This window comes from Lucilia cuprina, chromosome X, assembly GCF_022045245.1.
Source record: "Lucilia cuprina isolate Lc7/37 chromosome X, ASM2204524v1, whole genome shotgun sequence".
In the NCBI taxonomy this organism is placed as follows: domain Eukaryota; kingdom Metazoa; phylum Arthropoda; class Insecta; order Diptera; family Calliphoridae; genus Lucilia; species Lucilia cuprina.
This window is the reverse complement of record NC_060949.1, coordinates 14,531,835-14,547,195: the sequence shown is the minus strand read 5'-3', so window position 1 is coordinate 14,547,195 and position 15,361 is coordinate 14,531,835. Positions and strand designations below refer to the sequence as shown.

Below are 15,361 nucleotides of genomic sequence, written 5' to 3'. Positions count from 1 at the left end.
AAACCATAAACACAATTATGACAATATCAGTAATTCATCATATTGGATAATCACAAAGACAGTTACTCTAGAATAGCAATAACAATATGAATGACAACACAATTCCAATTTTTTGTGAATAAAAGTATATATTAAATTTTAGCACGTAAGAAATTAATATATCATCAATGTATTATTTTAGAATTTAAATGAAATATATTGTCATCAAAAGAAATTAAAATAAACCTTTAAGAAAAATGTTATAATTTAGTAACTAAATAAATATTTTATTAGTTATTATGTATTTAATTTCGATTGGGGTAGCGAAGCACATCGGGTATTAGCTAGTTTTATATAAAAATATAAAATTTAAATTTATTGTTTAATCGAGATAGTACAAATCTGAGATCAGTCATATATACCATCAAGAAATTATTTAATATAAATTCAGTTGCCATTTTTTAAATGGATGGATTTTTAAGAAACAATGTTGACACAAAAACGGTGGTTTAACTCTTTAATGAAAAATTCAAAATTGTCTGTCATTTATGTATATACTAGCTAAATGTACCCGGCGTTGCTCGCGTCTTCTTCGATTCTTACAGATATTATATAGCTTTTGTTAGTTATGAGTGGAAAAATTAAAATGGTCATATATTATTAATGTTGATTAGAGGTTTTTTAATGACTTTTTGTTTTTGATGCTCTTTTAAATTGTGTAGAAATAGTAAATTCGATAAAAGTTATTTAACTAAAATATCGTACACTTGCAATAGCATACACGTGAAAAAACAATTTTTGCAATTGTATGGAAAAAATTTAGTATTATTTAAATTTTATTAATTATTTATTAACCCCCATATTCATAAACAAATTTTTATTTTATAAACGATTTATAAATCAAATTTCGCATGGATATTTTGTTTTAAAACCCTTTTATGAAATAAAGTACTGTTTATAAATAAGGGGGTAAACCTTTTGGCCTTGGCCTTCTTGAAGTGTACGACTCATCAAGAACAAAAATTTTGATTAGATAATTTCTGTTAGCGATGATCTTATGTTTTTAAGAATTTATAAATACTTGAAAATAAACTGTTATATTTTTATAAAGTAATATGTTACAATGTTGTTTAATGTTTATTTAATTTGATATGATTGGACGAAGAGCAATTGTAAGTTGCTAGTTTTTATAAAAGTAATACAGATTTATAGTAAATGTAAATTTCCTTCCGCAATAATTATACATATTATAGTAATATCGATTGTGTGTTACTGATGTATACATAATTCTATGGCGTTTTTAATGTGATATTTGACATAATATATACTATATATATTACTGGTAGTGGTACTAAAAATAATAAAATATTAGAACGATCATTCGCGTTCTCATGCGTTCCCATGACAATTGGATCTTCGCTCCGGAACGACCCGAGTCATACTCGGCCAAAGATTGTCAACTCAGCGACAGCTGTATCAACCGAATGTTTTCTCCCAAAGAAAGAACTATCGGCCACAGTCGAGCTGTTACAACAACAACAGAACGATCATAATAATGTAATATATATGTATATAAATTACCTGTGTTTCGTTGCAAATTACAGGTATATGAGATTAATATACGTACAAATATGGAAGGCTTGTGGTGATAACATTGTACAAATATATTATATATTAAAAATAATATAAATTATATTTAATTTTTAATTCGAAGTTTCAAAAATAACAGATGAGAGAAATTCTTAATTAAATTATCAGCATCAGGGATGGAAAGTGATTTTGTTTCAGTATCAAAATATATTTCAGAGAGTACTTTTTTGGATCTCAAAGTACTTAGGTTAGGTTAGGTTGATAGGAGGATGTGTACTACATCAAATCTGAAGAATGCACCTCGGCCACAATCGGGCCTGTTGCTCCTTATCATGAAAAAAAGAACTGAATGAATTGTTTTTCAGTGTTCAGAAACTTAGTTTCTTGAACGTAATTCCTAAGAATCTTCCAACCAGTGTTAGTCAGGAATGTTATTTTCGGAATAACATCACTTCCAAGATACTTGGATCTAACTTCGACGAATGTCGGGCAGTGGCAAAGAAAGTGTTCCTCTTCACATGCTTTACATACGTCTAAATCTGCAGGTCCAATTTTGCATAAATGTGCTCGTAATCGTGTGTGTCCACTCAGAATACGTACTAATTAGTACTATCATACTAATTTCAGACTTGCTTATTTTTAGGAGATTTTTCGTCTTGCTCTTATCAAGGTCACCCTATAGAATTTTCGTGGTTCTCCCCACTGTTTCATTATTCTAAGAGGTCTTATGGGATTCTCTCACCTATATTTTTAGTTCAGCTTTTGTTGCGTCGAATGGTTTTGCGTTTGTCAGATTAACTGCCTCGGGCTCCCTTGTACTTTAATTGTACTTTGTAAAATGTTATATTTAAAGCACCCTCAGATTGCAGATGTGATGGAGAAAATATGAAGTAATATTCGAACTCAGCGCTGATTAATCTTATATGTGTGGCAACGCTATGCCTGAGTGAACGTGCATTTTTTATACAGCTGATCATTTTTATTTTTTGTACTTAATTTGATCTTTCAATTAGATTAAAAATTGATTTGATTAATTAAATTATCCTCTGGAACTAGTTCTTTGAAAGTTAAAGTGAGTTTTATGCTTTTTCACATAATACTTTTAGCTTCTATAAGAGTGTTGATTGCTGCTGTTGTTGTTGCTGTCGAGTTTTATTTCATCTGCCAAATTTTTTTCTGGGAATTATGCCTTCGACTAGAATTTTTAAATGTGTTGTCTGCTCAGATAATATTTGTAAAACTCAACCAAGTATTCAGTGCTGCTCCTGTAAATTATGGCTACATGTCAAATACTCAGGCACTAATGAAAAGGACTTGGCAGGTTTGAAAGGCAATAAATATACATGCGCTATCTGCAATAATCAGCCTCGAACTGATGGCTCAGTGAAAAGTGAAATATGTGTTATTGATAATTTTATTAACAAAGTTGAGAATGATCATATATATGCCAGATCTGATTTGAGTAGTCTTAACACAAAAATTGATAATTTTATTATGAAGGTTGACGGTGAGCAGTCCTCCATAAAACAAACTCTGGCTGACACTATTGCCAGCTTCAGGTCTGAAATGGCCTCATGTTTTAGGGAGATGAAGTCTGAAATACTTGAATGTAATAAATTAATTGCAAATATTGACAAGTCCACCTCAACTAAACTTACGGCTTTGGAAAATGAGAATTATGTATTACATAGGCGTTTAAATCGAGCCGATATCATCATTAGTGGTCTTCCTAATGGAATTGAAAACCTTTTCGATCCGATAATGAAGATTGGTTCCTATTACAATATATCCATATCCAAAAGTGACATCAATCACGTTTGTTATATACATCAACGCAAATCTGTGCTTGTTAAATTTAATAACGTTTTTCTTCGTGACAACATTATGAGTGCTTATTTTAAAACTCGTTCCTTAAAAGTTGCTGATGTTGTTGAGGGTAATATTGATCTAAGGATTTATTAAAATGATCATTATAGACCTGCTGCTGGAAAATTAAATGCAATTTGCAGAAAACTATTACAACAGAAGGTCATAAACAAGTATCGTATCTTAAATGGTGACACATTGCTGGTCAAACTGACTATGTCTGATGGAAGTGTGGTGATTCATAACGCCGTTGAATGTGATTCTTTATTACATCGTTTTTAAATATTTGTTAGTAATTTTATTTTTTGCTATCAAACCTAATTATCTATGTTAACTATTTTTTAATCCTTTTTTGATTTGAATCAAAATGTAATTTAAATTAAAAGGCTGTTTTAGCTTGAAGTATGCGAAAGAATAATTACTTCCTTTATATCCTACTTATGCATTAGTCTGTTCACGAATTTAAAGGTAATTGTTTTTCATTCCTATTTTGTTATTAATTATTATTTACAATTTTGATTTTCAATAATATAATATAATATAATATAATAAGTCGATATTTTTTGGGGTAGTTTAAAACTTTCTTACAATTGACTTATATTTCTTCACAGAAGGTTCAACTGATAGGGGTTTTATAGCTTCATGTTACTGTCTGATTTGTATTACCTATGTACTTTACAGTCTGGAGTGTTATTTGCCATATAGTTCCTGTATGACATATTGATTGGTTCTGTGAGTTCATTTTTGGGATTGTTTATGCTTTCTACATATACTTTTCTTTATTTTAACCTGTTTTGCTTCTTTGAATTACATTTGTTTGATTGCAAATTATGTAGGAATTTATTTATGATCAATGCGGTACATTTTAATTGTCCTATCGTTATTTTATATAGTATATTATCTTTAAAAAAAAATTAGGTGTAATTTTATTTATATACTAGCTATACCCAGTGTGCTTCGCTACCCTCATCGTAATGGAATAAAATAAATATCATTTTTGTAAATGTATATATATCTGCAATATCAAAAATTCCCCTTTTAGAGAACTCTTTAAGTTTGATTTTATGATTTTAGTCTCAATATTACAGAAAATTAGAAAAAACAGTTGAAGAACGAAAAAGTACCAGACAGTGCCTTTTTATATATTTTCATTAAATCAGGATGACGCATGTTTAATTTTCAACCAGAAACCAAAAAAATCGCATAAAGATTTTTATACAATCAGGAAGCTACATGTCCAATTTAATGTTTTTAGGTTCAATATTATAGAAAATTCGAAAAGTATTAGTAAAAGAACAAAAAAGTACCAGAGTATGCTTTTTCAATTTTCAATTGGGATACTGCGTGTTTAATTTTATGTTTATATATTCAATATTTTAGAAAGAAAGTACCAGTACCAGTGAAGTACGAAAAAGTACCAAAGGACCTATTTTATTTAATTTCATGTTGCTAAGTTCAATATTATAGAAAATTCAAAAAGTACCAGAAAATATTCCAGTTTAAATTTTCATGTTTCTAGGATCAATATTATAAAAAACACAAAAAGTACCTTTTGAAGAATGAAAAGGAATTAAAAAGTCCCCTTTTATATGGATCATTGTGTTTGAATAAAATCAAATTTCCAGTTTTTACCCCTTTTGGTACTTTTTTTCTACCCATTAACGAAATAAAAATTCGATTCCAAAATGTTGCAACATCGTAGTGGGAGCCAGTTATTACGTATTTATATGTATAAGTTAATAAACCAAAATCAATGTTTTATGAAAAAAGTACCAAAAATAGGTACCTTTTGAAGAACGAAAAGGTTTCAAAAAGTCCCCTTTATATGTTCTCACTTAATCCAGGCTCTACATACTTAATTTCATGTTTCAAGGCTCAATATTATAAAAAATTCAAAAAGTACCTTTTGATGAACGAAAAGTCCCCTTTTATAGATTCTCATTTACTCCGGGCTCTACATACTTAATTTCATGTTTCTAGGTTCAATATTATAGGAAATTCAAAAAGTACCTTTTGAAGAATGAAAAAGTACCAAAAAGTCCCCTTTTATAGATTCTCATTTACTCCGGGCTCTACATGCTTAATTTAATTTTTCTAGGTTAAATTTTATAGAAAACTCAAAAAGTACCTTTTGTAGAACGAAAAAGTACCAAAAAGTCCCCTTTTATAGATTCTCATTTACTCCGGGCTCTACATGCTTAATTTCATTTTTCTAGGTTAAATTTTATAGAAAACTCAAAAAGTACCTTTTGTAGAACGAAAAAGTACCAAAAAGTCCGCTTTTATAGATTCTCATTTACTACGTGCTCTAAATGCTTAATTTCATGTTTCTAGGTTCAATATTATAGAAAATTCAAAAAGTACCAGTCGAAGTAAGAAAAAGTACCAAAAAGTCTCCTTTTATAGATTCTCACTTACTCCGGGCTCTACATGCTTAATTTCATGCTTCTAGGTTTAATTTTAAAGAAAACTCAAGAAAATATCTGTGTAGAACGAAAAAGTACCGAAAAGTCTATTTATTATTAATTTCATGTTTCGATTTCAATATCAAAGAAAACTCAAAAACTACCAGATGGAGAATGTAAAAGTACCAAAAAATATCACTTGGTACCGGGTTTCCAAATAACACCTCATTAGCATATTTAGTGTTTCTAAATCTAAAAATTTTATCTAAATTAGATCATTGTGTTTGAATAAAATCAAATTTCCAGTTTTTACCCCTTTTGGTACTTTTTTCTACCCATTAACGAAATAAAAATTCTATTCCAAAATGTTGCAACATCATAGTGGGAGCCCGTTATTACGTATTTATATGTATATAAGTTAATAAACCAAAATCAATGTTTTATGAAAAAAGTACCAAAAATAGGTACAATTTTCACCCCTTAAACATCCGAATAACCAAAAAGTACTAAATTTATATTTTTATTTTTTCGTCAAGTTATGAAGGAGTCAAAAATATTGTTTGAATGTTCACTGGTTTAAAAGATACATGGGGTGCAAAAAAAGTACCAAAATACAGTTTTTACCCGTTTATTCCCTAAAGGGGCCGAAATTGAAAAAAGTACCAGACACCTGTCCGCTTATTTTTTAAATGAACGACGATAAGCTTTAAACTATTTTTGTATCTGTTCTAGTTTAGGAGATATGAGGTTACCGATTTTACCCGTTTTTTACCCTTTTTTACCCCCTAAACATTCGAATTACCAAAAATCCCGTCTTAGTGGATCTATTTTGTGGGAGACCTACCCCCTGTCCAAATTTCAGCTCTTTAGCTCTAACCGTTTAGGCTGTGCGATGATGAATCAGTCAGTCAGTCAGTCAGTCAGTAACGTTAGAATTTTATATATAGATTTATTTACTTGGATCACCTTTTTAAATACAATTTTATTTGTATTACAGCATTGGATTTAATTATTCTAATTATAGATACTTTTTAGTTATTAACTCCGGGTCTTTCTATGACCTTTCTATGATACTAATACTCTAAAGTTTTTGAAAGTGTATTACTCCTAAATTAGAAGAGATCAAACAAAAAATAGTATTGCAGTATTAGTGTCAAAAGCAATATCCCATGTCAAAAGCAATATCACTGTAAATAATTTTAAAAAATAATACTTGATGAGTTAAACGCTTTTACTTATACTATTACATTTTTTAATTTTGGTAGTTTTTCTACTTAGCCATTTTAAAGAAAGTGTCTCTCAATAACCATCACTATTTCGAACAGCTAATTGAATATTTATTGTAACTAGAGTTCGCCCCACGGTCGAAATTCGACCGGAACTATTGAAGGAAAGATTACATACATACCCAGCAACAAAATGTTGAAGTTGTTCAAGAAAAATGGATATGTTCATGATATCTTTTGTACGTATTCTTGTTAATGCATTTTAAATACATGCCAAAATTCTTATAAATTTGTCATAAGTGAAGTCATGAAAAATTGCAGCCAATTCACTTATGTCAAATTCTGTTATCGGAATTGTAAAATTCACTATAATTTGGTATTCTCTTAGGATGCAAAAGAAACGTGCATTTCATATAATAAATATTGAAAATACAATTAATTTTATTAGATTTTTGTATTTAATATTTGTTAAAATTAGTAATATTAAGTTCATTTTAACATCTTGATTAATAAGAGAAGAAAATGCCAAGTTAGCTGAATGCTTAACGGATTTAAATGTATTTTAAAATATAGTGCACCGATAAAAATTTGCATGAGAATCATCAAATATTCAATGGTTATAGGCACTCATGTTAATGACATGCTATTATTCCAAAAAATTAACCCATGTTCGCCAATACACGCTAATGTTAAAATCAGGCATGTTTCCCCTAAATATGAACCAGTTCATTATCAGTTAAACCCATGCATATACTACTTTTTTTGCACATCATTTTCCTGGGTACATATACTACAAAAACCATATTTTCGTAGTTGAAATGTCTTTAAAAAAATTATTTCAATTGCTATTATCAATGAGTATAACTTACTTTGATTAACGTATTCTTTAAGAAAATGTGTACATTTTAGTTTAATCCTGAAAGAAGTATAAAATCTAAGTTTTCAAATTTATTTGAACCTCTTTAAAAGCAAAAACAACGAATTTTACTTCTTTCGATTTATTATTCTCTACAAAAATGTTCATTAAATCTATTCATTAGTAAACTATTTTCTTTAATATTGTTTGAGTTCTTCATCTTTTGACAATCCTCCAGCAATCACCCATGTCCCTTCATGAACAGTTTGTCGTAAAGAATCTCGAATATTCCAGCAATATTCCTTTGTAGCCTACAGAAGTAATGATTTTAACATAGGTTATTCATCTTTATACCCTACACCACTATAGTGGGTAGGGTATTATACGTTTGTGCTGATGTTTGTAACATACAAAAATATTGGTCCAATACCCACCTTAAAGTATACCGATCGATTCAGAATCATTTTTTGAGTCGATTAAGACATGTCCGTCCGTCCGTCTGTCCGGCTGGCTGTCCACGTAAACCTTGTGCGCAAGGTACAGGCCGCAATTTTCAAGATAATTTGATGAAATTTGGACCAAGCATGTTGATTGAAAATGGTTGAAATCGGTCCATTATTACACATAGCCCCCATACAACCGTGCCTCCCGATTTGAACTTTTTATGCCATAATTACGTCAAATATTCTGCTATCTCTTTAAAAATTGGCACAAATCTGGACTAGGGCGAACTCCTCCCCACTTACATCCATTCGGAGAAGCAGTGCAGCCGTGCAGGGTTCTATTTAAGAACTTCCCAGCACACCTCCATCAGCTTTTTTCGCACTATGTCCCATCTAGATGGAGACATAGCGCCATCAATGTCACAACTGTCGATGACAGCACGCGTGAATTGGCTTGGGGGCAACGGTTTCGGACGTTTTGTCCTGAATATTAGTCTCCTCCTCAGAACGTTGCCGTTTAGGCGCGATGAGTAGAGATCTTTTGACAAGTACTTGGACTGGTAGCCGCCCCATTGGGGAGAAACAGACGCTACCCTTCGTGGGAGGGGTAGTTCTTGGCGCTCGTCATGAGTCATGTAGCTCTACCGGTACATAACACCGGTACATCACACATAAGCCTTCGAATCGCTTCAAGATGACTACCCGTCGCGAAGGTCCATCTATGTAAACGTTGTAATATATAGGGACTGTAAAATTTATAATTTTTATACCCTGCACCACTTTAGAGGGGAAGGTATATTAATACATTGATAAAGTTTTTTATTTGATGCAATTTTATAACCGAGCCTATAGCGCCAAATATGGCAGTTATTGATCTACCCTCATAACTTTTTGAAGACCGATTTTGGTTCATATACAACAAGTTTAGTTGAATATCATCTATGTACTCGCATTTTTATGCCTGTAATTAGCGTTAATGTAATTTTCTGAAGAACATCCAGTTACAGCCAACCTGTTACAACAACAGAAAAAAATAATTCAAAATTAAACTAAATCAGGACTGGGGATATGTGATGATGTAGTAAGACCTTATTCAGGTAACTCAAATAAACTTTGCCATACGATTAATTTACAAATTTTGAAATATTCTGCAAGTTTTGTCTTTAGGACATGAAATTATTTGTTATTTGAACGTAAAACGAAACTCTTTTAAATTAGTTATTTAAACTGATCTTGTAGGATGATATATCACATTAAATATTGAATATTTCATTACATTTTCAGTCTTATTGAACTTTTTAATGTTAAAAATTTATCTTAAGAGCATTTTAAAATTTTAAGAGCATATTTTGAGTTTTTACTGCATTATTATACCCTACACCACTTTAGTGGGGTCCATTATTTCGACTAGCCTAATCCATATACTTATACATACATACTTAATTTCATGTTTCTAAGTTCAATATTATAGAAAATTCAAAAAGTACATTTTGTAGAACGAAAAAGTACCAAAAAAGTCCCCCTTTGTAGGTTCTTACCCAGTCAAGGCCCTACATGCTAATTTCATGTTTCTAGGTTCAATATTATAGAAAATTCAAAAAGTACCTTTTGTAAAACGAAAAAGTACCAAAAAGTCCCTTTTTATAGGTTCTTACCCAGTCAAGGTCCTACATTCTAAATTTCATGTTTCTAGGTTCAATACTATAGGAAATTCAAAAAAGTATCTTATGTAGAACGAAAAAGTACCAAAAAGTCCCCTTTAATCCGGGCTCTACGTACTTAATTTCATGTTTCTAGCCAATAACAACGTAACGTAACGTTATATTCATTCTTTGATTTGTGTTTATAAACAAGAAACCACAATAACAAAAAACTTAACGTTTGATAATGTGTTTTGTTTTTGTTTGTTTATTATTGTTTTGTATAAGCATGCAAAAAAATGTAATTTTTTCATGAAATTTTTAGAGGTGGTCTCGGATTTTTACTTATATCTTCGTTATTTATGGAACTATTGGACTGATTTTAAATAGCGTTCTATTCGATCGTATTTCCAATAGAATTATTGAAAATTCGGATCCCGCAGATATCTGGTTTCTTCTGAAAACTGATTTCAACATACACACAGACAGACAGGCGGATATGGCTAAATCGACTCCGCTATCTATAAGGATCCAGAATATATATACTTTATAGGGTCGGAAAATTATATTAAAGAAATTACAAACGGAATGACAAACTTATATACACCCTTTTCACGAAGGTGAAGGGTATAATAAAGAAAGAAATTATCCAAACGTATAAATATTGCCACAAGAAGATGGATGAAACATCCACACCAAGTCCGACACTCAACACTGATATTAATAGTAGGCTCAACAATAAGCCTAAAAAATAAAAATATATTCACAAGAGAAATTAATCATTCACAGCCTCAAACCAAAATTAGTGCCAACACACTATTCCCAAATTAAATTCCAAACAAGATATTATTGGATGTCCAATTCCTATGACCAAGTACAACACGCTGATCAGTCGTTAATAAACCAATAAAAACTCTAAAACAAATCAACAAAGTCTCAAAGTAATCAAAGAATAGTAATCAACGGAAGTGTCAAAAACTAACAATGCTGAAAACATATGCAGGAACAAAGAGACACTACACGATATCAAACCTCCTAAATAAACTATTAATTTCTGATCAATTCTACTGTCCAGCTTTTTCACTTTATAAATATCTCTTGGCAGGGCCGATGACCTGAGAAGAGATAAATACTTCATTGATGCTAAACGACGACGTGACATGGCTTACAGAGAATATCGTGGAAAATGACGATACATGGAAAAGATATTGCAGACTCCGAAATAAGGTAAAATCAGTTATAAGAAGACGTAGAAAGGAACTCGATAAAACTAGATTTCTTAATATTGACCCTAAAAAATTCTGGAAATTATTGAAATAGGATGGTGTAATTAAGACTGATGTAGGATGGAATACATATGAACCCGACAGTCTTAATGAATATTTTATTTCTGCTCAAAGACAATTTTTCATTCATTACTATTGAACATATTTTCTTTCATTACTATTGACGATTTATACAAAGCAATATTTTCCTCACAGCAATATTTTACTTACAACATGTAATTTCCCTAAGTTATGGAAAGTAGCTAGGATTGTGCTAATTTGTAAAAATAATGTTAAGCAAGATATTGAAAACATCGACCTATTTATATTTTTTGAGGAGATACTTAAAGATCAAATTACAGGTTATATGCAAGATTCGAATTTAGTTAGCGAGTGTCACTCTGGTTTTAGACATGGTTACAGCACAACTACTCTTCTGACATCTTTAACTGATTCTATTAGACATGGTTTCAATAATCGTGAATGCTCGGTATTAGTATCATTAGATTTATCAAAAGCTTTTGATACTATTGACCACAATCTTTTAATTCGGAAATTACAAAATTCATTTTTTATACCCTTCACCTTCGTGAGAAGGGTATATATAAGTTTGTCATTCCGTTTGTAATTTCTATAATATAATTTTCCGACCCTATAAAGTATATATATATATTCTAGATCCTTATAGATAGCCATGTCCGTCTGTCTGTCTGTTGAAATCAGTTTTTAGAGGTCCCCAGATATCGGCGAGATCCGAATCTTCAATAATTCAGTTAGACATGCTTTCGAGAAGATCGCTATTTAAAATCAGCAAAATCGGTCTATAGGTTAGGTTAGGTTGATACTACATCAAATCCGAAGAAATACACCTAGGCCACTATCGGGCCTGTTGTGCGCTCCAATTCAAGAAAAAAATTTTTTTCAACTGAATGTATTATTTTTCCATGTTAAGAAACTCAGTTTCCTGGACGTAATTCCTAAGAATCTTCCAATCGGTGTTGGTTAAGAATGTTATTTCCGGAATAACATCACTTCTAAGATACTTGGATCTAACTTCGACGAATGCCTGACAATGGCAAAGAAAGTGCTCCAGAGTTTCACTGTCCTCTCCACATGCTCTACATTCGCACGTCCAATTTTGTATAGATGTGCTCGTAATCCTGTGTGTCCACTGAGAATACGTACCATCATACTAACCTCCGACTTGCTCATTTTGAGAAGATTTCTCGTCTTGCTCTCATCTGGGTCACCCCATAGAATCTTTGTGGTTCTACCCACCGTTTCATTATTCCAAGAGGCCTTATGGGATTCTCTCATCCATATTTTTAATTCAGCTTTTGTTGCGTCGAATGGTTTTGCGTTTGTCAGGTTAACTACATCGAGCTCCCTTCCCTTTAAAGCTATTACATTCGCCCTTTCGTTGCCGAGTGGCCTGGTACCCATATGATGTGAATCTTACCTCTGGGAGAGTATTCAGTTAAAGCTTTCTTACAATCCAATACGGTCTTAGATTTAATTCTATCACCTGATATCGCACAAATTGCCTTCTGGCTGTCGGTAAATATATTAAGCCCTGCGGGCGCCATAATTATTCTAATCCAATTTACACATTCCGTTATTGCTCGTTCTTCTGCCTGGAAGCTTGTGTTATGATGGGGTAAACGGTGGTATATTTTTGTTTCTGGGTCTTCAATATAGAACCCCAGGCCCACTTTGTCCCCTAATTTAGAGCCATCCATGTAGCAACGGATTCCTACTGGTATTTGCTCTAATGTTCCGCTTGACCAAGACATTCTATCTGGGAGTAGCGTTTCAAAGTTTCCGACATATTCAGTGTCTGGTATGCGATCAGGCACGTCCGATGAATGTGTATAACATTCCAATGTGTCCAGTATACATTGATGACGTGTCCTATAACAGTTTTTAGCCAGTTCGCCTAAGGTAGAGAGCCGTTCGGCTGTGACTATTATTTCCTGATGCATCTTTTTCAACTTTCTCCTCTCCAGAAAAACTTTTCTGGAGAGTTTCTAGGTAGTTTAGCTATGCTATCACTCACCTCTTTCACCATTTGCTCTACTTCATCCTTTTTGGGATTTGCTATAATGGTGTTATTATTATCATCTGAGGATTCAGAGTCGGAACCCTCACCTATATTTAAAGGCTGAGGTAGCTTAGAGCTCTCTCCGAGTACATCCATCTCTTTTACCCCATCACCCCCCCTATCCGCCACCCGGAGACGCGCTCGGTAGGAAAAAACTGGAAAACTCTCCCGAGAAATCGGTCTATAAGTAACGGAGATATGAGCAAAAATCCGTGACAACCTTTGAAAATTTCATCAAAAAAGCCACATTTTATTCATGCTTTGTTAAAAAAGCAACAACAACACTGTGAATTGGATAAAGATGTACATGTGCGTGTGGAGATGTATTTGGTTTTATTCAGCTGAGTATTTTTTTGTATGTTTGTTACTGTATTACAGTACAACGGTTAATATTTCTTTCTGCTACAGTTTATATTTGTTTGTGTGTATGTTATGTGTGACATGTGTGTAGAGATACAAAATAAATAAAAACTGTGTTTTAAAATATACTTGGTGAAGGGTATATAAGATTTGGCACAGCCGAATATAGAAATATTACTTGTTTCTTCAACAGATTGTAAACTTGTATACTCATTCTTATCGGAACGAGCCCAATACGTGAACTGCAATAAAAATCTGAGCAATGGTAAAAATGTTATAAGTGGAGTTCCACAGGGATCCATTTTTAGTCCCACCCTATTCATGGTATTTCTTGATGATTTTATCAAAAATTTAACTGTTCCAGAATCACAAATTTTCATTTATGCTGGTGATGTTTATATTCTGTTCAAACATGATAAGTATTTTAATCACGTACTGCAGTCGAATATAAATTTTAATATGAATAGGGCTCAAGCATGGTTTAATATTAACAATGTGAAGTATAAATAAATTTAGGGCAATGGTGTTTAACAATTTCAATGATTTTGTGGATATAAAAATGGGAGACGACTCTATAATAGCGTGGACAGAATGAAATGTTTTGGTGTTACTTTAGATAAATATTTACGATTCGATAAGCGAAAATTATTTGCGAAAATTACGTTCATGTTGAAGAGGTTATATATTAATGGTAGATATTTGCCTACTAATGTTAGAGTTATATTAGGACACACTATTTTAATGCAACTCATCTTGTATTGTTTAGAAGTTATTAAAGAATGTTCGATAGGCGAACACCTAAAATTTAGAATAATAAAATATGTTTATAAATTACATGTTCAGGATCACACTTCATTTTATGAAAATAGATTTTTCGGTTGCAGTTTCATTGATTATGCAAAAATAAGATCGTTAACATTGTTTTATAAGATTATCAAATATAGAAAACCACTCAATTTATATAAATTATTTAACTTTTCTCACAGTTCCAGAAATACACAGATAATTCTACCAAGAATAACGTGTTCTTCTCACGAAAAATCCTTTTTGGTTAGAATTGGAAGAATTGGAAACAAACTTCCATCTAGGCTTAATATAATTTCATACTCTATATCTAAATTTAAAAATATCATCCAAAATCGCCTAATTGAAGTCATTGATGTATAAGATCAAGGAACTCTCTATTCCATATTATTATTTATTCTTTACCTGTACTTTCTCAATTATTCTAATCTTTCCTTAATCTTTTTGTTCCCATCTTTCTAGAATTTCTAAAATTAAAATTAATAATAAGTATTAATCGTTAGTCTAAGCAATCATATATGGACAAACTAATAGACTCGATTGTAAAAATAAATCTTAAATAAATAATAAAAAAATAAAGAATGGACCAATGGATAACAATGATAAAACCTAATGTGGCAATCACATTCAGTATGAGAATTTAATCGGATATTTTCCAAGTACACACCACTAGTTCTATAGATATCTATGAAATGTGCCACGAAAGTTTTATCACATGTCAAACCCCCAAGTAATGGAATATAAGATATATATGCTACAGTGTGCAACAATATCTGGGAATATTGTTGCACACAGTAGCTGAACAAATCATAGGCTTTATATAATA

At 31.6% G+C, this 15,361-nt stretch overlaps 1 protein-coding gene across 1 annotated transcript in view; it reads left to right on the top strand.

Annotated features, from left to right (window-relative positions):
- LOC111688803 (eukaryotic translation initiation factor 4E transporter-like) overlaps positions 1-15,102 on the top strand; it is a 32,178-nt gene extending 17,076 nt beyond the window's left edge. The window contains exon 5 of the mRNA XM_046956256.1: positions 14,998-15,102. Within this exon, the coding sequence (XP_046812212.1) occupies positions 14,998-15,038 (41 nt within the window). The 3' untranslated portion in view covers positions 15,039-15,102. The remainder of the gene's footprint in view (positions 1-14,997) is intronic.
- Positions 15,103-15,361: the final 259 nt, after the last annotated feature.